This window comes from Amblyomma americanum, chromosome 6, assembly GCF_052857255.1.
Source record: "Amblyomma americanum isolate KBUSLIRL-KWMA chromosome 6, ASM5285725v1, whole genome shotgun sequence".
Taxonomy (NCBI): Eukaryota; Metazoa; Arthropoda; class Arachnida; order Ixodida; family Ixodidae; genus Amblyomma; species Amblyomma americanum.
Window position 1 is genome coordinate 66203448 of NC_135502.1, and position 22949 is coordinate 66226396.

At 43.7% G+C, this 22949-nt stretch overlaps 2 protein-coding genes across 3 annotated transcripts in view; one reads left to right on the forward strand and one right to left on the reverse strand.

The window, feature by feature from the left end:
- LOC144093622 (PHD finger protein 14) overlaps nt 1-20248 on the reverse strand; it is a 31451-nt gene extending 11203 nt beyond the window's left edge. For both annotated transcript variants that reach the window (XM_077627195.1, XM_077627196.1), the window contains exons 1-14: nt 20090-20248; nt 19801-19923; nt 16824-17053; nt 16249-16319; nt 15690-15745; nt 14374-14477; nt 13288-13343; nt 11643-11754; nt 8858-8952; nt 7386-7428; nt 6003-6134; nt 4395-4656; nt 3386-3492; nt 1559-1654 (exon numbers count right to left, since the gene is read on the reverse strand). In XM_077627195.1, the coding sequence (XP_077483321.1) occupies nt 1559-1654; nt 3386-3492; nt 4395-4656; nt 6003-6134; nt 7386-7428; nt 8858-8952; nt 11643-11754; nt 13288-13343; nt 14374-14477; nt 15690-15745; nt 16249-16319; nt 16824-17053; nt 19801-19923; nt 20090-20144 (1542 nt within the window). In that variant the 5' untranslated portion in view covers nt 20145-20248. The remainder of the gene's footprint in view (nt 1-1558; nt 1655-3385; nt 3493-4394; nt 4657-6002; nt 6135-7385; nt 7429-8857; nt 8953-11642; nt 11755-13287; nt 13344-14373; nt 14478-15689; nt 15746-16248; nt 16320-16823; nt 17054-19800; nt 19924-20089) is intronic.
- Nucleotides 20249-20430: 182 nt separating this feature from the next.
- Nucleotides 20431-22949, forward strand: part of Sse (extra spindle pole bodies like 1, separase) — a 74069-nt gene continuing 71550 nt past the window's right edge. The window contains exons 1-3 of the mRNA XM_077627194.1: nt 20431-20643; nt 21618-21699; nt 21775-22005. Coding sequence (XP_077483320.1) covers nt 21631-21699; nt 21775-22005 — 300 coding nt within the window. The 5' untranslated portion in view covers nt 20431-20643; nt 21618-21630. The remainder of the gene's footprint in view (nt 20644-21617; nt 21700-21774; nt 22006-22949) is intronic.

A 22949-nucleotide genomic window follows, 5' to 3' on the forward strand; every position in this document is an offset into this window, starting at 1 on the left:
GCACATTTTTTAGAACCCATGAGCACAATGCAACAGGTTAAAGCGCGAGCATTTAAAGAAAAAAAAAAAGCTTTCAACAGCTTCAACACACTGAGCGAAGCAATGGCTAGTTTGGGTGGCTGGAACTGATCTGATTTTGGTGAAGAGCTAACTTTCAGATTACCAACAGCCCAAAAAACCTGGTCCCCACAAACGACTCGTGCTGACGTCAAACAGCAAAACAATGTACACTTTCACTCCATCTTTGTCATGAAATTTAGTGCCCCACAAATTACTGCATAACTGCAGCAACAAACATAAAAAATAATGAGCTCGCAAACAAAAGGTAGTTTACAGAAAATCAAAAACTTAACCATACAAGAAATGCACAAGTAAAAAACATGCAAGGGCTGCACTACAAACATGCAAGGTAAAACAATGCACACAGCATGGTGTGTGTGGAGTTCGCTGACCTTTCCGCGAACTCGTTGATATTGTGTCCGCAGGGAAGGCCGCTCCAGTGAGGCCGGAAGTCCCCAACAAAGGGGCCCGTCCCGTCCCTGCCTCCCCTTTGTGCGGCCGACGTCCTCGTTTACGCCGCGCCGTCACGGGCATAGCCCGTCTTAAGAGGCCTGAACCCAACGAGGTTTCGAGGGCGCACGAGATACGGCTGAGTATTAGCCGGGTGACCGGAAACCCACTATTCCTGTAACGACTGTCTACTTCCCTTAACGACTGTCTTCTCTTTGTTGCTGTCAACAACCTGAGTCATCGCCTCGTTGGCACATGTTTCTAGCGTCTGTGGTGCCGTGGGTGGCGTGGGGAACGGAAGTCGCATTTGTGTTGTTTTGTGTAGTTATTTGAAACCTCCTTCCCAAATGTTTTAATCAGAACTTTTTCCCCAATCTCTGATCAGTGGGCGGACCTTATTTTCCTTTCCCTGACCACTGATTGGTGAGGGGTGTCGTTTGTTATCTTATTGGTTGCTGTCCCCGCTAAGGGCGGAGACAGAGGGTTTAAAACCAAGCGCTCTGGGTTGAGCGGGGGCTGAATTCGTCTGATCCACGATTTAGTCATGTAAATAGTTTTCTCCTTGCTTTGTTTCTTCTCGTTTTTTTTACCTATGTTGTAAATAAATTGTTAACCTTCTCCTTTCCTTAAGTAATGTGAATGTTTGCGAGTAGAACCACCGGGTCATCAAGAAACCCCGATTTCATCATCAAGTAGTTTCCTCTCATCGCCACCTGAAGGCGGAAATTCAACTGGCGCAGTCGAGACAGGATCTTAACTGGCGCAGTCAACACAGGATCGCAACTGTGTGTGAGCTAGGTCTAAATACCACTTCCTAGGTCCGAAGATGAGCAATGGTAAAACACATAGTGAAAAGACCTCTTGCTTTCAGCACTAAAGGTGGAATGTGACTGCCACACATCTCTGGAGTTGGAACTGTGACATTTCTGCCATCAATATAGGAAAAACAGAAAACCTAATTAGATATAAAAGTTCCCGAAATCTTTCTTCTTCCCCTAAAAAATGCCACCAGCTTCAATTCAAAATGACCGCAGATACTAGCACCTACCTTGTTTGTCAAGTCGCACAACATCTTCCAATACTGCGTACCACACTCATTCATATGAGCATGCTCCTTTTTCAGCTCCTCCAGCTGATGGACTGCCTGCAGCACACAACAACAGAAGTCGTAACAGAACAACAAGTCACACACTGAGAGCTAATCCTTGTAGTGTTCCCGAAACATCAAAATTTCTATCTTTATTGACCTTGGCCAGTGACCAGTACTCCTCATCAAGGTTCAGTGTGGATAAATCACTAGGCTGCATACTTGAACAATAATCTTTGAGATCTAAGCTTCAGCTTATGCTGAGTGGGTGAGGCAACAGGCCCAAACATGGTTCAATGTGTAGGCAAGTTTTCCTCTTATTAACTAAGCAACTATGACTAATTCTGATCAACTTGCTGGTGACATTCAAGCTGAAATCAGGATGAAGACAGACTATGTCAGGACACCTAATGTCTACAACCGACAACAGGCAGCTTCTTAATGAGAAAGAGTGGATACCAAAACAAGCAAAATGTATTCCATTGCAACAGAGAATAAGATGAAGCGACAAGCTTGGAAGTTTTGCTTGGGACAGGGTTCGCTGCAACTGGCAGTTGAGAGAAGCATGCAGAGACCCCATCGAAAGGACCTTTGTCCTGCAGCGAAGTCAACTTGGCTTATGACGACACTGCTTTGGACTGTGGAACAATTTAATAAACTTCCACCATTTTCCTTAAAGGTCCCTTGATAAGAGCCGCACCCGTACCAGTAGTTCAGGCCATTAGACACCACTTTTGAAGACAAAATTTAAATCTCACTAGTTCGACTGAATGTGCCAGAAAAAACATGGTCACGCATGCAAATGCCTATTACAATCCTTTTAAAAGTTAAGCGTGCTACACTTGATTTTGTGGCACAAGAATCGCCAAATGTGCTTATTTGAGAAAACATCCCATGCTGTGGGATAGCTACAGTATTTACTCAATTGTAACACAACTTTTTTTACTGATAATAAAAGTCATAGGTCATCCTTTATGTATCACTGAATAACTGATTTTTTTTTTATCCTACACTGCAAGAAGCAACTTTTGCAATAATAATTGTGGTCACACTATATTCAAGCAAATACTACAGTATATTTTCTTTACGTTATAGGCAGTTGGTAAAACAAACTGATAGCAAAACGAGCCAACTGCATACAAGCGAAGTTAAGTGCTTGCAACAATCTGAACAAGTTCTAGACGCTGAAGCATGCAAGCTCAAGGCAAAACATGCAAATACATTTCCACTCAGAAAAGAAAGAGCACAACACCCAGAAAAACACAAAGGATGTGTTCCTCCTGGCACGAATTATGGGAAAATTTTGGTGAAATAGCGTGCTCGTCTTACTCAGCAAGAAAATACCATAAATAAGAAAAATAAACACAGAAGGATGAAAGCAACTGCATGATGAAGAATGAATGTATGTAAGTAAACAGTGTTAAGTAAACACCGTAACAATCCTGTAGCTATCCAAAAATGCTGCATAAAGGCCCCAAAGAGCGCACTTCTGTGTGTCCTCTCTGATCACATAATACATAACATGTGCTGAGTAACCATTAAAAACTGATTCAGTATGCTCTTGAAAGTACTGCTGTGTTTTGGACCATATGCCCACTAGACACCGTGAGGATTTCAAAGGGTTGCCTTAAGGTGCTAGCTGCAATTGTAATTAACCAATAACCACTGCCTCAGATTTTTTTCCCTTTCTTTAAACATGATTCGCACAATTGGCATCTTATCAAAGTGAATGAAGTATCCTGCATAAAATGAAAAGAAAGAGAGTGCACAATGGAATGCACCACAGACCTTGTCATACTGCTGCCTGAGTGCTTGTTCCTGGTCCTGAAGCTCCGAGTTCTGCTGCAGAAGCTCATCCAGGTGCCGCCGCATTGTCGTAACACGATTACTGCGGTCTGCAACGATCAGTGACAAATGCTGTTTCAGATCATCTAAAGCTTCATCAAAGAACAACACACGCATGCACACACATGCGCCGACACAAACAGCCAGTCGTCCCAAGTAGTAGTGCACTGAACATAGAGCTCAAGCTGAAAGCAGCACTGCAACTATGGTAAAACTAGGAACAATGTCAGAAGGACTGTTTGTCTTCTGAAGTGGAAGACGTCCACAGAAAAGACGTGCCTTTCAAGGAACACCACTGGTGTCTGGTAAGGGTGTGCTAATAGCGGTTGTCTGGTTCGAAGCAAATTCTAAGCGAATAGTACTTTTCTTTGAATAATTTCGAAGCGAATATTTCGAATAATTCTGCCACATAAGATAAGGTTGAATGGCACAATAAGCATTTTCAAAATCATGTATTCTTCTAACACACAAGGCCATTAGTACACGAAAAAAAAAAAGAGGGCACTGAAGCCCCACGTCCTCCAGTCAATCCGCGCCGCTGTGCCAGTTCTGGCGCATGTGCACCACGGGTAACGCACGTGTAGACACCTGACAGGTGCATATCTGGGCGCTGTGCTTGGGCCTGCTCGTGTCTGCTGTCACGCGCATGCACAGACTGGCTCCGGCATACACGCGGGCATGCAGTGCATATGCCTAGCAGGTGTCCTGGAGTCAAGGTTTAGCTGCACGCATGCCACAGTGCCATACTGGAGGAGGCATGCTACACCGAAACCACATGCAGAAAGCATTCCAGAAATGTTATTTGCTAGAGGTGAATACTTCGAGAATTCGAATACCATACATTTGGATTGAATCGAATATTGAATACTTTACTATTCTACCAAATATTCGCACACCCCTAGTGTATAGCTAGCCAACAGGGTGTTGGGACAAGCAGGGGGGCAGCTCTCACCCAGGAAATAGCTGACAAACTCGAGGCTAAATGCAGGCGGCACGTGCCACTTGCGGCGAGCGTCGGCCACACCCTCGGCAGCCAGGTGTGATGGCTGGGAGACGCCCATCAGGTGGGCCTTGCGCAGCAGTTGGCGGCACGCCCACGGGCTGCTGGTGAGCAGGCGCGCCATCTTCTGGGTAGGCACCCAGGGCGGGGTCCGCTCAGCATGCTGCCGCTGATACCGCTCCCGATGCCATGCCAGCTTGCGCTCCACACGGGCCTGCTCAGCAGCAGACACAGACCATCGTCACAAACTCAGGCCATGACAACAACACTCTATTCCACTGAAATACCTACATGTCGCCCCTTGCAGTGGTTTGATCCTTAAAAAAGTACATCTGCTTTATAAACACAATAATTCAGGATTCCTGAGCCTCACAGCCACACTGCCTCCAATGCACACGAACCAGCAGAGCCATATGAATTTTAGTTACACATTTTTGTTGTGAGCTACACAACTCTGAATACATTTTTTACTACACACCGTAAAAGTGTAAGCACTTAACCATCGCTGCAGCTAGGTTTCAAATGGTTGATGTTGTGTGTTATTCAGCACAGGATTATGCATACAGTTAAACCTGGATATAATGAAATCGAGAAAAGCAGGCAATTTTTGTTACATGCAGGCTTTCATTACATCCAATTTTACATCCATGAAAACTCGAGAAGACTGCACAGAATGAAAGCCAAAATGAAAACTAAATGTAGATGAAATGGCCTAGCAAACGTTAACAGCAAACCCTCGTTGTAAACATGTAGACATCCCGCTATTGCTCGAGAGCGGCAGCAGCCACCGTCTCCACCACAGATTGCACATCACCACCACGCGTGGGTGGGGCGGGGAGAATGGGTTGGAGGTGGAGTTGAAGCATCCGCCTCTTTCCGTGTACTCCTCAGTCTGCCCGCGCGCTGTTGCACTGGGAAACTGACTCTTCGCGTCGTGTCTGCTGTCTGCACCTGAATAGCGCGAGCAGCGATCAGCACGCACTCAAAACGCACTGCTCGTCTCGTGCCTTCTTTGCTATGTCCTGTTATGTGTTGCTTTTGAACATCAGCCGTTGCAGTGCCACTTGGTATGATGCTGGAAAAGCGAAAGCTGCAGAGACTGCTGCGTTTGCCTCAGAGAGGAGCCAACTGAGCTGGAGCACGGCGCACTGTGTTAATTGCATTCGCTCATTCCAATCGTAGACGTTCCTCTCATTGCGGTTCGCGTTTTATTGTCATACAACTTTCGTGTAATTTGGCCAAATTTCAAGTAACGCACCGCTAGTTAATGGATAGTAGGTGTGGCGAGTCAAGGTTGACCGCCACGACACCTTCATTACATCGAGTTTGAAAACACACATGCTTCAACGGGGGCAGCGGGAAACTTTGTAATATTGAGGAATTCGCTACATGGAGGTTTGTTACGTCTAGGCTTAAATGCATTGCCTTCACACCTGCTGCTACTCTGCCCTTCAGAAAGGTCACCGACTGGCGCAGGGACACATTTCACAAGTCCACAAAGAGGAAGCAAATTTTGGCATTGAATGGCACAACACAAAGGCTGGAGGACAGCCTGCATACCTTCTCCTTTGGGTCCTGAACAGTGGCCTGATTTTTGTTGCGTGACTGCAGGGCAAGCCAGTTTCTCCGCTTGCTTCGCACAATCGCCTTGTCAGCATGCAGCTTGCAGTAGGCAAAGAATGGATCTGCAATCTGGAAAAAAAAAAAAAATGACACAGACAGGCACATGGATCTTAAGCCTAGCACTTGGCTTTAATAAAGATGCATTTAAGAACAATTTATTATGCTGACTGAACTAAGACTCAAGCCTGGAACAAGCATGGGTAGCCCATTTTTAGCAGTCATTTCATTTTATTTCAATTCATTTCGAGTATTGTATTTTCACCAACAGTGATGAAGGTAGGCCCAGGCACGAAAAACTGGAGGTGTACACTTAAGCTCTGCCTTAAGGGTATGACGCAATAGTGTAATGGGTTAATTGCTATATATGCAGAAGGTCACACTCTACATTCCTGGGAGTCCTCATACCCCTCCTGGCACAGTGGTGCAGAGGTTAAGCGAAGCTCCAATGCCCTGCGATGGCAAGTGCTCCCAGCTGTGGGTTTTGTGCGACCCAGGTTGCTCTTTCTGAATGACCAATAAATAATTCGACTGCCATGGTGGGCAGTTTGCTCACTATCCGGTGGGCAGGTCGCGAGGACGCCGTAAGGTCACATGACCTAGGTGGCCCACCTGCCTCCTAGGTTGCTCTCTGGTGACCACCTGCCAGAGCCGTGGTCATGAATTTTCGCTCACAACGCCGACTCGAGATTTTCTGGAGAACGGGGCCTTTAATGCTATCGCGTTAAAGGTGGAAACAATCTCCACTTGAGACGGGCCGAGTCCCCCCACCCTATAAGGGGCATACAGTGTAAAGCATAAAACTACAAGTGACAAGTATAGTTATCCAGACATTATTCTCTCTCATGACAAACAGAATCAAGGCAGCACAACTGAGTGTTCGTGACAGCAGCCAGATTCGTCTGCTACAAAAGCTACTAATGGAACACGTTCCTCTCTGGCACGAGTTTCAGACAGAATATGACCTTTCAATGGGAGAACCCTTTACAAAACTAAACACAAACACAGAATTGTGAGAACAAAGCAAACAGCCCTTTACTGCAAGCAACACAGCAGATCTCTTTCATCTTAGTGATGCAAAAAATGAATCCCCAGATCAATTTAGCCATGGGTTTAGCAAAGAGTGCGCAGTCCTTGTTAGGATCTTAAGCTATCTGTTGAAATATGCTAGCAAACTACACTAAGAAGAGGATCGCAACCTTGATTTCAACAAACAGAATGGTTTGCAATTTCGTGAGTGCTGCTTTAGCGCTTTTTTTTTTGTGTGCACAAAAGTTCACCTGTCAGTGGGAGACAGGGTAGGCTAGTAAAGGATTCCCATACCTCCTCCATTGAAGCTTCTGAAAGCAGACCTTCTCTCTGAGCACTGAAAAGGAACAGAAACCACTATTAAGCTAAAGCTTGACAAAAGGAAAGAAAAGCCACATACTAGTTCAAATCAAAATCAACATGGCTGCCACCACAAAGCCTGCAAGACGACATCAAAAAAAAAAAAAAACTAATGTGTTTGGTACGAGAAAAGGAATATTGACTTCCAGGTATATTGTTTTTAAACACAATTATAAAGGTACTCTGCCAGCAGCAGCATTTTCATAACACACAAAAATGCGTGCATCGTAGCTTCAAGCGCTGGTGGCAGCAGTGAAGCACTGTCGTTTTTACAAACATGTTGATTTCAGAATCTCTCGCCTTCATCAAAACTAAAAAGCATACTGCAACAGGACCCCGCTGTTACGTTCCCGGGTGCTGCGTTTTTCCAGCTGCTACGTTTTTGTGAACCAGTCCTGTCCATGCTCCCATGGAATCTGATGCAATACAAACTTTGGCTGTTATGTCGCAACTGCGGTACTTTTCCACAGACTACATTGCGAATGTCACTTTGCGACAGTGGTTCACCCCGTGCCGACACTGACAGCCTAAATTTAGCGGGGCTGGAACGGTGACGGGGCCAGAGAAGAACTTACTCTACCGGTGCTTAGCCGCCACCTTGTTCACAAATGCTAGTCTCGTATTCTTGATTTTGATTTTGATACTGACGTTTTTTTTTTCCTGTCACATTGTCCCATTTCATTTCATTGGTAAAATTAATTTGCATGTTTTTCATTTATTATGCGTTGACGTCGCAGTTTCGGCCTGTGTTTTATTTTTATGAGTGCTATACGCTGTATGCTGCCATATAAAGGACTCGGGCCTAGTCAAGCTGTTTTGTAAGTAGCGTTTCATCCAGGGGCCTTTTTCTCTCTGAGAAATGATTAATGTTTTGAATTTGACTTCAACTGAAATACTCCAAATCGAGGGCTTCCCCTTTACACACATTATCATGTCATAAACTACTTCCTTCTAAAAAAGTGAGGTCAGTGAGAGCGTCATCAATGTTGCATAACTGTCATAAATGCACTAATTCAAGACTGAGCTCAGAAGAAAAAAGAAAAAGAAAGGGCAGCCTATCTTGTTGGGGAGTGTAAGTGTAAGCATGAAATTCTTCACAGATGGTAGCTTAGCATCACCTAGCTTCAGGCAAAGATGCTTCGAGGCTTACATTTAACATGACCTCAAGGATATTTTTTGGCAGCCGCACTCTTCTGTTACTCAGTGAAGTGTAAAACATTGACAGGTTTTTCCACCAAAGAATGCTGGACCAATGTCACGACCGGGAGCCAGCTTTAATGCAACTCTGCATTGAGGCTGGACATACTTTGAGTCCCGCTGTTCTGCTCCAGCCAAATTTTCTTCACAAAGCCCATAGGATGCCAGCCCTAAGCATGCGATGGTAAAAACGATATGCAGGTACCTACCACGTCACATGGAACGATGCCTTGCACATGCCGGCATCGCAGGTAATGCACACTCCAGTGCGGCTCAGGCGCTCATCTTCACATAAAACACATGACTGCAGAAAAACAAGGAAAAGACATGCAGAAACGAAACTGAAGCTCCTTCACTAAGAGCCTGATTCAGCAGCTAAATAATCAGACACAATATCATCAGCTAACAGAACGTTAGGATTCTTAAAACGATATCTTCATCACGCTCCTCAACATGTAAAGTTACTAGCATATAAATCGTTCGTTAGGGCAAAGTCGCATCGCCAGTCTAGAATCCCCATCAAGCTTATCTCATTTTCTCTTGAGTCCGTGCAGAATCGCGTGGCCAGGTTTATTCACGCATCCTATGCTTATGACATTAGCGTTTCCGCCTTGAAAATGGCATCCGGTTTACCGCCCTTATCACTCCGTCGTCGCACTTCCAGCTTATCCTTACTTCATAAAATCTTCAATAGCCCTATGCGCACTGCTCCTTATATTCTCCCTCCCTCAGCACGCATTTCACTCTGCACCAGTCATCATTTTCATGTGGCCCGTCCACTGTCCCGCACTGTCACCTTCGCCAATTCCTTTTTTCCCCGCACAGCTGCAGACTGGAACGGCCTTCCAGGCGACATTGCCACCATCACCTGTTCATCCAAGTTCAATGAAAATGTAAAAAATTATGTACAATTGTAAGAATGCTTTTTTAATTATTAGTTCCCACCCCTTATGTAATACCCCAGTCATCGGGCCTTTAAGGAAACAAAATGAAATGAAATGAAACCACTGGCAGTGCGACAGTGAGGACTTGTGAAAAAGGCTAATTATTTCTACATAATTTTGGTTGCCAGTCACAGAAGCGATTTACTGTGTTTTGGCAGCCTTACACTACAAACAAGCACTGTATACTTCAGAAGTCTGTGCAAGATTTCTAACAGGTATCAGAAACAAGTTTTCTCACAGAACAAAGGATCTATGACATAAATGGCAGTTGCATATAAGTACACTCACGGTCAAAAGTTTGTGGAATGCAATGTTAGCAAAAAATTTAATTCCATCACAATCTTTCTATGCATCGTGGAAAAGATATATGCAGCCTAATTGTGACTGTGCAGATTATACAGAAAACCTTTAAGTACCAGGTATTGCAATATGCCTTGGATACAAGGAAACTAAATATCTTGGTCATAGTCGCCTTCATAAACTTTGCTGTTGGATGCATGATAACACCTTTAAGCAGGTGTTCACAGTCCAAAGCACATGAAAAAAAATCATCTCCTTTCTTTCTTTATACTGTATTTAATGTTTGCCACTGTTTATTTTGGTGCATAGTGCATGCATCGACACTGTTACCTTATGATGGCATTTTCACACCTTTCAATCTCAAAGCATTATCCACTGCTCAGCTCAGCCTCATATATGCAATGCAGCTTTAAGGCTTGTCTACTGGGCCAGAGTACCCAGGATTGAACCCGAGCGTGGTGGCCACGTTTCATGGAGGTAGTGTGCTGTGTGATGTCAGTGCAGGTTAGAGATCCCCACATGGTCGAAATTATTCCCGAGCCCTACTGCACCTCTTTCTTCTTTCACTCCCTCTTTTATCCCTTCCCTCATGGCACAGTTTGGACACAGATATGTGAGACAGTGTACTCCATCATTCCCTTTCCTCAAAAACCAATTCTCAATTTTTTTCAAGGGGGGAACCTGCCTTTCAAGTTGGGAAAAATGGCCACAAAATCGTTAGTTTGAAAATTGTTGTATGCAGTCCCTCCTTAAGTATGCAGTTCCTGATTTCACTGCGGAAATCCACCGCGAAGTAACACTCGAGAAATTGGCATTTTTCTTCATTCTCATTTTCTGACTAGTTGCTCACCTTGTGGAGCAGATTTCTTCATCACAAAACTCCCTTCCATGCGTGTCAAAATTGGTTTTTCACTTTGATCGGTTGTAGATATTAATATTTAGAGTTTACACGTCTATGCCAACTGATTTGTAAAAAATGAAAAAAAAAAAAAAAGTTGGGGGAAAAGGTCTAAGATTTCCATCATGCATAGCATGCATTCAGAAAGGTAGTGAATGTTGAAACAGTCTTCTAACACATTTTGTCAAATCTGCAGGCTTCCCACAAGGCATACAACAGAAAAAAAAAATTGGAAAAAAAAATGTTATTCAGATATTATGTTGAAACTTTGTGCACTTAAGTTTTAAAAGCATTACTAACATGCAAAAAAAATCACGAAAAATCCATTGAAAATGGCACCAAAATGATGATTTAATACCTGTGCTGCCATCTGTTGGTAAAGCAAGAAATGCCTTGGACAAGCCCTGTTATTCTTCAACTGCCAGAAAACACAGGAAAACAGGACAAGCTGGACTCATCATGAGCCAGAAATTAGTCTGCTTATGACGAGCCTGGCTCACCCAAATCCGATAGGGGTTTATGAGGCGCAGTCACATCTCTAGTAAACAGGGCTTCACATTAATTTATGTCTCTGCAAACTATAGAAAAATGCATGCCATAAGAACCAAATAACACCACTGTATAAAAACATGATAATTTTTTTCCTGACTTGCTTTGCGTTAAATGGTATTGAGCTTTGATTTGTAACTACTGTCTATTTGCTCTTCCCTTGTGTAATACCTCGACACGTGTGCTTAAGGATTAATAAATGAAGAAGATGAAAAATAAAGGAAACTAATCTTCCTTTCAACCAAAAAAAGCTAATAAATAACCTAGCACAGCATCCTAGAGACAGCAATGTTCGTGACAGACCTTGGCACCCCATCGAGAGTACGGCATCTCAAAGAGCGTCACTGGAGTGAGCTTTTCCACGTTACCGAAGGCCACTCCTGGTATGTAGAGGGCACAGACCAGGTGCACCCACCTGCAAGAAAGACATGCATTCACCGTGCTGCTAATGTTATAATGCCTAAATAGTGCTGCCTGAACAAGCACTGGTATTTACTTTGCTATTTTAACAGAAATTCTGCTCTTTTAGTAGAATTCAATGTTCCTTCGGTGAAAAAAAAAATTCTCACAGATGGCAGAATTTTAAGCCAACTTTCCATGTACATTAAAGCTCTGCATAAGCAATTGCATGACTCTTCAGTATTTTCAGAAAATTAAGAGAAAAAGACTGTTTGCATACAAGCATAATGCCATAAATATGCAAAGAAAGGATGACCTGCAGGCCAGCTCAGATAGAGCAAGTTTGAAGGATTAAAACAAAATTATTGTAAACATAAAATGTTACACGATGCCAAAATATGCAACACAGAACAAAAAATTGGAGGACGCTTAAGCTTCGCCTTCAAGAATGGAACGCAACAGCGTGTTGCAGCACTGTCAGGGATTCCACGGAACGCCATCACCCGTTCGGCGCAACGCCTTGTCCATTAGGCAAATCGCTCTGCTACATACGGTGAAACGGACGCGCAGAGCGGCAAACCACGTAGAAGCGCTGCCAGGTGCCTTGCCGAAACGCGCGGGACTCAAGTTGCAGTCGTAGTTCGTCGGCACATCGTTCTCGACAAACCCGATGCCACGAACGCCAGCATAGCTTCCGCGCCGAACGAACAGGCAGCAAGCCACAAGCTTCGTGGTGAACGCGCTTTGGGTGTGCGCTGCATTGTTCGCTGCTCACCGCGTGACTCCTGCGTGCCTGCATGGCTTCACTGCGCTCAAACGAAACGAGCAGGAGGCGCTGCAGTCACGCGCCATCTGTTGGGGCAGAGGCGTACATTGCGAGGAGGAGGAGGAATTTTTCGCTCACGTGAGACGCCGACGACACCGGCTTTTCTGCAACACGAGCTCCTTAACGCTGTCGCGTTAAAACACAGGATCAAGAACACTACAGCAAACGCCACATGTACACTCAGTCCTCTTAGTGTGCTCATTGACTTCTCTAGTATATTACCAGGCCTATAAGAAATATGGGTTTTATTTTAACAGCCACAACAGTGTTATGAACATTCTTATGTAACTGACATGAGCGCTTGCCAAAATTATTTCAGTGACAGGCTCTTCCCGAATCGCATTGTGACACCTAGAACTGGAAATATCGGAAGGTTGTTCACAGATTGGGAAAGAAGCCTGCAGTTATGTAAGCCTCCATGGCTTTGGTTCAGCTACTGAAAACCCAGCTTAGTACAGATGCAAGCTACAGTTTGTGTTTTTGTCCGTTATTTTCCTTTCAGCTGATCGGTTTTTTTTGTGCAGCTCATAAGCCACTGCCACAGTATGAATGAAAGCCAAAAACTGTTCATGCTACCAAAGCACTGTAAACCGGGAAGGGTAGCACAGCGAATATGCAATTTTGTGGTATGCACAGAATAGAAGAATAAGAGAGGTGAGAAAATGCATTCACAGAACAAAACACTGAAGGTAAGGATGATGGACAACCCTCAGCTTCACGTACTTGCCAACATCCGTCTCCTTGAATATGCCTCCACTGTTTGGGCAAAGTTCACAAATCTGCAAGAACGTGAAAACAGCACAAAATACAGCTGCAGCTTTAACCACAAGTAGTGTGCTAAAATGGGCTCAATAATAACTGCCACCAGAGCCATCAACAAAATCAACAAACTGCTTTCGTGACAGAAAGCAAAATAAACTTGAAATTGCTAGAACAGCCTTGCAGGTCGCACTTCAGCAAATATAAGCTCGAGTCGTGGTGCCATCTATCACATATTTTTGTCATTAACCCAAGCACGGCAGCTGTCTCCTCCCAAGCCCTTTCCCTCATTAGGCATGCATATCGTTACATAGCGGTGACAGCAATTCAGTAGTCATGAAGACAAAAATTAGTGTGAAGACATAAGTGCGGGCCAAAAAAGAAAAAATATAGCCCTGCCCACACCACATGGAACACAGCAAGCTTAGTAAAGAACACATTAAAAGGCCACAAAAAAGAAAATAAAAAAAAACATTACAGGGCTGACTTGTGCTCCCCAAGAACTTAACTCAGCAACGGTAATAGCAACAAGTTTGCTTGGCAGTCGTTGAAGAATAGAATGGTCGCTGCTCTCGACCACGCTCAATTTAAAGTGGATGAAGTTTCTAGAAAAGGTGCGGAAAGCATCTCTGATAATCTCAAACAACATTGAACAAGTTGCATGCGGCTAAAATCATTCCAGATAAATCTAGTCGTATCTTTCATCACAAACAAAGCCGCATGCTGACAGTTTTGAGGATGAACAAACAAATATTATATAGTTTCATGGCAATATCAATACACCGAGAAAATTTCATTCTTTGCAGGCATACCCAAACTACCTCAGGTAGAACAAATAGACCAATATGAGCTACACTGTACAATGGGAAAACTACACAACTCAAATGAGCTGTGATGTGCCAGCAAGCCTCAAACATAAAGGGCCTTGACCACAGGATAAGTACTTGCTTTCGGAACACAAATTCATAGCCATGCAGCAGTAGGCATGCACATTGTGCAACTAGAGCAGAGCAAAGCAAATAAACGTGGCAGAAATGCACATTCACTTACTGGTTCTTTCTGTCCAGCCCGACATGCATCACAAAACCACGGCTCTGTAGAGCTGGATGAACCTGTGCTCATGACTGAGTCACTGTCCGTAATACCATAGCAACCTGAACAAGGGAAAAAAAGGGAACAACGGTCTCAATTCTGTGCAGAAAATTAAAACACCCAAGTGTACCTCCCATCATTTCACCTAGTAGCTTCGCAACTTTTATATTATATATATATATGCAGTGCAGATTCCTCAGTGTGCTCTGGAAACCACTCAAAAGAGTGAACAGTGCAAAGGCATAACACAAGAACAAAGGATTGCTGTGCTAACAGCCATATTTTATTGAGTATGGGCAGAGATGCACATGTTAGACAAACAACAAAAGCACAGCGACAAGGGATTACAGAGGCAGAAATTCTATTCTTGAACACATCATGTCCAAAGGGGCAGCGATTCATTTGCAAGCTCTCTTCCCCCCCTCTGCTTTCTTTAAAACAAAACAATTTCTACTCCAGTGACGATGCAGTTTTTTTTTTTTGTCATGCCTATTAAACACATATATTCCTAAGCAGCTCTGTAGTCCATTGTTTCTTACATTCTGTCTTTGCTCTACAATTATTTCAGACCATAAAGCAGCAAGCCTGCATCAAGATTCAAAGTCAGGCTTTTTCCAAGAGTGACACACCCACAAGGAGGGGAGCAGTTTCAGCGGCCCGTAAAAGTAAAAACGGCAACTTGAGAACGAAGATGAACGAGAGAGATGGATGAACTGTGCAATGACCTTGGCTTGCCGCTGACAGCAGTGATCATACTCGTGGAGGGGTAGTAAGTGCACCCAGTAAGCTTGATGCCCCGTAGCAGATGCGACGAGAGAATGATAAAAAAAAACTTACACAAAGTTACAAAAGATGGCAGAACCACCTTCGCGAATGTTTGAATGAAGACTTGCAAGTGTAGGGGTGCACGGCACTAGCACTGAGCGACCACGCCACCGCCCGCAAAGAGGGTGGGGTTGGAGCGGTTGCTCCGCGATCCATGACATTCAACTGACAAACCCAGTGAAAAAAACTATAATAAAAGCTTATAGAAATATACCACACATGGCAGCACCACCCCAAGAACGCTAGCTCTGCATTCCGGAGTACATTTTTTAATGCAGGGCGGAGAATGTATGAGTACGTCAATGACACTGAAAGTGATAAAAACCTAATTAATCAAAGCCACTGCACTTTCTAAAGCTTACAGCACCAACACATTTACCTAGACCACTGCTACAAGTACGTATTAAAAAAAAAACAAGGCTGCAAGTGCCCCCATTTTTGGCTCTTACCTTCATGAACAGATACGCTGCAACAGTCACACTCTACTATCTCATCATCTTCCACACTGTAATTGAGAAAGAGAATCGACCAAAAGAATCAGGCCTCGCTCAAAGAACAGAATGGTGTCACCTTGCGGCTACAAGTAGCTACAAGTACAAAAAGCCTGAAACACAGTGCACAAGTTGCACATATAAGCAGACCACAGTGACCTACATTACTTTACAAACACAGGAACTTAACAATGCCCATCACTATGAGAGAATCACTGATAAATGCATGAAGTAATAATTCCTGTAATGTGATGCAGAGGCTTCAAAATTTACCAGGTCAAGCACTACCCGATGCATACAAAAACCATTCAGGAAAAACATCTATCAGTTTTCTTCACTGTGGTAAGAATTATAAGGTACCTTGCAAGGAAGGAAGAAAGGAAGGACAGCCTCCTGAATATAGCATATGTGTATCGCTCGCTCAACACTAAAGTAAACTTATTCTGATAATGAATGAGACGGGTGCTGGTTAAACTACCTTAACACATAGGCAAGAAAAGCAGCAGAAAAAACATACCTTATGTCCCCAAGACAAACAGCACAGATGGTGATTTTAAGCTTCAAGGATGATTCACCTTCGCCCGATATCTGCAAAAGAAAATAATAATAAATACACCACAGCTGCACGATAGCTCTCGGCTGACGATAGCACACAACAAAAGCTCTATGAGAAAATTGAACTGAAATGCTCAAGCCTGCTGCCCACACCAAGCCTAAAGCATAGTGCTTGCAAAAAAAAAATATATATACTGTAATTATTTACTGGTATGGAAGATTGCCGCTGTAAAACGAGAGAGAGAATATGCTTTGTTGCGTAGCCTGTGCGCTGGCCACTAAGTTGGTCGCAGGCTTGCCGCACGAGAGCCAGCTGATCTTGCAGGTGGTCTGAGGTGAGCCAATCACTCCAAGAACTAGGGGGTGGGTACGGGTAATGTGATTGTATGGCAGATGGGCATTCAAAAAGACAGTGGAACAGGTTGTAAAACTAGCAGTAAGCATGCATATGTCCCACACTGAAAAATAAAAAGTTTTGGGGAGATTGCAGGAAGCTAGGGGTGCCTACCGAATTATGAACATGTCATTATCACTCACCCTCTGCCTTGCCTGACTCTGCCTTTGTCTTGCTCGTTCGATGAGGTCCCCAACTATAAGTTTGGGGACTTTCTTTGTTTCCACTGGCTCTGCAACACCATTAGCCACCTCTGCTGGGGAAAACTTCTCTTCTGTTTCTGAGGCTTCTCTGGATGACTCCTCGTCGTCGTCGTCATCATCATCATCATCCATGTTTTCAGAGGAATCACCCTGGTCATCGGATTCCAGGTCTGCAAAGCAAAAATGGGTAAGCCCCGCATTGTCGCGCTGTAATGCTGGTGGTAATGTGGCACCTGTGGAACCCAACAGCACAAGCAAGACCCTGCACGCTCCTGGTTCAAAGTGCCCACAGCCCCCAGAATGACTTTGTGACACTGCAGATCAAAACTGCAGAGGACCTTAGTAGTACATAATAAAATTATATATAATGACAAACTTATTACTGCCTTTAACAATTATGCCCCTCTCCACATGTGTTAACCTTTTAAGGCACGTGCATAATTGTGTACCTTGCTAACTCATAGCTTTTTTTCAGAGTGTGCTTGACTTAGCACTAACTTCTTGTTTCAAGTGAATTTAGCATCCTTAATACTGCAAATAGGGTGTTTTCTTTTATGCTAGCTAGCGAACGCAGCTCATAATATTTTTCAAAACAGTGAGCATAGTAGCACGTTTTCCGTCATTTTCTGCCTGACAGACTGACCCCAGTACTTATGTCAACTTCTTTTGGAATTTCTGGCGTCATGTGCATCTTTGAACAATAAAATGATTCCACAATCCCCGGGGTGTCGATTTCACCAACCCTAATATATTAGTATAACAGCTTCCAACTATTTTGACAGTTTCTGGCAATTTTGTGCATGCATGTGAAAAATTAACTATTGGTGTGTTTTGTTGGAAAACTAACAAACTCGCTTTCCTGAGGCCTGCGTGTACCATTTAGGTGGCAAAAAATATTTGTTTTGAATACTAATGATAACTTTAATTCTGCCAGCAAGGGTTAAGATAGATAAAGCTAGCTATCAAGGTAAGTTGGATTACTGTAAAAAAATAGTTATTTTCAAGAAAACCTCTAATTTTTTCATTTTATTTTGCAATTTGTGTACGAATCACAAAAATTGTCCCAGCAAATAACTTGGGGAAAATGTCGGGTTATAATTTGGCAAAAAACACTTTCTCTTGAAAAAAGTATGCTGTTCCTGTCTTTGATACATATTTAATGCAAAAGAACGCCGCATACCAGACTTCACATAATATTCAATCTGCACAGCACCCCTGTGCCCTTCGAGTTCGCAATGCGCTTTGGTGAGTGGGCTTCATCATGCTTGCTCTTAAACACAACTTTATGTCAACTGCACTTTGTGCTTACTCCAATGCCTGTTTAGGCACAAAACATAGCACTGCATGAAACTGCCTCGCAGCAAAGGGGAGAACCAGGGGCCTGCCACTACCCTGCTGTAAATCTAGTGCCCGCGATTTTTAAACTGAGACTTTAACCACATTCACGAAATGTGGACCTCAAAAAAAACTATGTTATATACAGCTTTTATACCAGTAAAGCCCAAGCTAATAACAACGACCTGTTGTCGATTCTCGACTACACAAAATTGTTTTCATGTGCAACTGCAAAACTGAATAAAGTTTATTGATAACAAACCAGATGATATTCACAGTCATAACTTAAAGTAACTTGTTAAACTACGACGAGCTGACTTTTAATGCTACTAATAGCTGATTCTGTGCAAAAAACAAATAAAAAGGAAACAAAAAAGGGCAGATAGGACAATGTACTGCACGCAAGCAAGCACTTTTCGTGTGTGCTTAAGAAATCACTGCATCATCAATATGCAAATCCCACATTTCACAGCATTCGAGACTGTGAGCACTGCTATCACGCTCAATGATAGCACCACCATTACATTCGTCATTACACTTTCATTTTAACCATAGCTTTTTTCATGTCTCTATTGTGCTACTCAGCTGCGCTAAAAAATCTAACAAACAATTGTGGCTTCCAGTACAGGAACAATGCTGACGGAAGCGAGGCGACCTCGAAAAGAAAGAAAAGGTAATTTTTTTTTTTCCGCCAAACGCTACTTATTCGAAAATGCAACATCTGTAAAATTGTAGCTGCAACCTAGCTTCAGGAGTGCAAAATGACAAGGATTAGTTACCTTACACATTCCATCACCAGGACCACAAGCAAATGGCTGGTTTCAATAAATGCCAAAAAATGGGATATTGGAATTGTATACAGGACTTGTTTATTAATTCTTTATTCAGACATCACCCCGCAGTGCCTGAAGGCACAACCGAGAGGTTACAACATAGAAAAAATAAACTTCATTAATGCAGCACACTTGCAATTGTGTCTGAGTGCGGGCGCATGGACTGAGACAATACGAATATTTTACTGGCTTGTGAACTGCCCCAAGTACAGCGAGCATGGGAATGCAGTCCCGAACATTGGGGCAACAAGCCCAGAAACTACTGCACATCTAAAGTATTATTAAAGTGTTCCTCAGATGGCTAATGGCTCCAGCGCGCAACAAAGCAAGAATGTGCACCGCATGGTCACTGCGGTTTTAAAAGCACAGCTTAACCCCTACAAAGCGAAGATTTTTATCTTGCATTCGGCTCCTATAAAAGACCCAGTTGATCTTTTTTTTTTTCGCCCTCTCATTTGCTAGCCTGCAGATCACGCACACACTGAAATACCAGCATTAAAGCTTTCGTTACTAAATATGAAGCTTCATAGACACCTTGCCATAAAAAATAAATCGAAAAGCCTTGAAATAAAAGACGATTCGACAAAACCAAGCCCGCTGAAACGGCTTTGAATGGAGCGCTCCGCGTTCGATTGGCTGTTTGGAAACGTCTTTACTTATAATTAAGCATTAAGCTGACTTGCACAGCTTCTATTTTAACAAAATATCAGGTTAATCAACACACAAATGGGAACGAAAGCATAACCAACCTTTCTCATGGTCATCAATTTGGAAGTCGCTGTCATCGGAACTGTCACCCAAGTCAGCGAAATCGAGCAACTGGAGGTGATTTTCAACGGGTTTCACTCTTCGCTTGCTTGGATCCCTTTCCACTTTTGTTGGAAAAAGAAATGCACCAAAACTATGAACACTATACAGACAAATCAGAAAATAGCAAGCATCCACAGTAAAGATCGCAGAACAGCATAGGACGTCAACGCCATCAGCTTGCTTGAGCCGTTCAGAAAACCACTTACTCATGCAACCGCAGAAACTTACCCATGGTGCGGTAAAGAAAACCAACATTCTCGATGTATCCATCTTTATCAGCCATATTTCAGGCAATGCGCGCTTCCCGTATCACTGAGAAGCCACTTGTTTCAGCGATCGCAAATGTTAGCGGCGATCGCGGCAGTCTGCTCGACGCCAAACATAATAAACTGCACGCGCGGCGCTAGCTACAAGACCTTTAAATTTTAATACTCATTTTTATTAAGCCCTTTTGCTAGCCACACAAAAAAACATATGTTAAATGCTAATTTTGTTGAAACTTTTTACTATTTAGTTTTTGGTATTTTTCTTCTAATAAATGAAATGCACGTGCGTTCCTCTTTACTGGTACAGCGCTGCGCGTCGCGATCGTCGCTGGAGGCCGCCGTCAGTCACCGCCGGTTTTGAAAAGCTCTCGACCATTTTCAACGTCAAAACCCCGAAGGCGCAAAAGTTGGTGCAGTTGCAATCGTCCAGTTGTCATGATGTCTTTGCCATACGCTCCCATTCGCTGAGCACTTGTCTCTACGCAATTTTCCGCAAAGTATACAAGACCGAACTGGGTAAGTCATTTCACGCTTGTGTGCTATTCCGCTTGCCGTGCCTAACGCATTGTCGGTGGGATTCCTTGTGTTACGTTGTGTAAGTTGTTACTTAATCGACGCATTTACGCCTATGATATGCTTATCGGCCTCCTCTAGGTTCAATGTAGCATTCCGTCCAAACGCATCATTTACTGGCAACCCTCATCGCACCGCCCTTCCGTTTGGGACCATTCCTTCCCGCGTATGTCCCTTCCAGTTTCGATGCAAGGTATCATGCTGTCAACCTTGCTGAAGTTTGCAAGTGATACGTGTAGTATAGCCAGGGAGGTTATATATAACCTCCTTGAGTATAGTGAACTAGAATATACGTGTCGCCTGTCCTGACGCAGTTTTATGGCTTCCCTGGGGGAAGTGTGGATTTCCATGGATTTGACTGAGTGAGGATGCACCGAGCATCTGTAATGCGCAAAAAATAAGTGATAGACGTTTTCATATTTTCATGCACTTCACGCATTGTTGTATTTTTGTTGCAAAGGTTTTTTTCAGTTCAAGGACTTGACAGTATTACAGCCGTCGTGGTGCCTCGGTGGTTATGGTGCTTGGCTGCTAACCCGAAAGACACGGGTTTGATCCCGGCCGCGGCGGTCGCATTCCGATGGACGCGAAGTGTACTGGAGTGATGGAGTGATGGAGGCAAAGGCCCATGTTCTGTGCGATGTCAGTGCACGTTAAAGAACCCCAGGTGGTCTAAATTATCCAGAGGCCTTCACTACGGCATCCGTCATAGCCTGAGTCGCTTTGAGACATTAAACCCCATAAAACCAAAAACTTAAAAGTATTAGGGTTTCAACTCTATATGCGCTGTTTTTTCACAGTTTGCTTGCTTCAAGCATTTGGATAACTGTCCCCTAATAAAACTGTTGCAGAACCATGATCGCAGTTATCGTCATGTTGGTGTAAACTTGTGCCTCCTTAACTCTCATCTTTCCCAGCTCCCAAGGTGCAATGGCTGAGAAGCTAATTTACAACAAGGTGAAATCCAAGGCCTTGCAAGGACTTGGAGATGACGTGAAGGCAAGTAACTTTTTGGCTGTTAGTTGTCGTGCTTTTGTAAGTGCTCATTTGCTCTTGTTTCTTGTTTTCTTTCAGGCCTACTTGGATTCGGTTAATTATAACCCGCAGAAATGTGCTGACTTTATCAAAAGTTTACTCACATACATCCTCAGAATACAGAATGGTGATTCCACTCATGAAGTACAAGCAGAGGCTTTAGCAGCTATAGGCATGTGCCTGCAGACTCTTCCAGAAGTTGTGCAATGCATTGACTGCAGTGATCATCTCAACACTCTCTACCATGTGTTTGCCTTGCTTCTAAAACAGGTATGCATTTTTTAATTAATGTTTCCAAAGTGTGTGTACGTGCATGTGTATATGCACAAAGACGAACCTTTGGGCCTGTTACTTGTTGACTACTGATCATTTCAGCTTTTTGCCACAACGGCCTCCCCCCTTCTCAAGTGAAAAATTTTGAATGTGTGTCAACCCCCATTTTTCCCCCCAAGGAATGCATTGTGCCACTAAGACCACTCCCCAACCAAACCCTGTCCTAGAGTTGCTCATAAGTACGCCCCTGTTCACAAGGCACCTCTGTTGCAGACAGTTCAAATTGTGCACACTTTCTTCACAACAGCTTAAAATTTTGCAACAAGCTGTTGTGAAAGTAATGCCAGTTGAAGTATTTTCTTTCAAGCTATGCAACCACATCTTTGATGCTCAGTGTATGTGCAGTCATGAGTTTCTTTAATTTGATTAGGTAAATAGGCCCCGCAGGGGCATCTGCAGCATACAGGTGATGGCGAGTTCACCATGGTTTCCCAAGCATCCGCAGGGACATCCTCGCAGGGGGATGATGGTAAGCAGTGCGCCACCACGGACCCGAGCACCCACACTTAGTCATGTGTGGTAGTGCCGTGTCCGGGGAAAAGGGGAACCTCGTGGTTGAGCTGATGCCGAGCGTTTGGACTTTAAGGCTCCTTGGCGGAGGCAGCACACTGCGTTTGGCCCCAGGTTCCTGTAGATGGCATCTCCGGCCTGAGTGGGGGATGTCTGCAGTCGCCTTTTCCTATCCTCCCCTCCATCTTTCACTTTCCTATGTTCTTTCTCACAACTATCCTCTCTTCTCCTTTTTTAATTACTTTTTCCATTTTCCAGGCGGCGAGGGTTAACCCTGTGTAACTACCCATAGTTACTTCGTATTGGGTAATAGTTGGGGTGTACAGCTGGCAAGGGCAGGGCTTGCTTGAAAGTTCCTGTCCCGTCCCCTT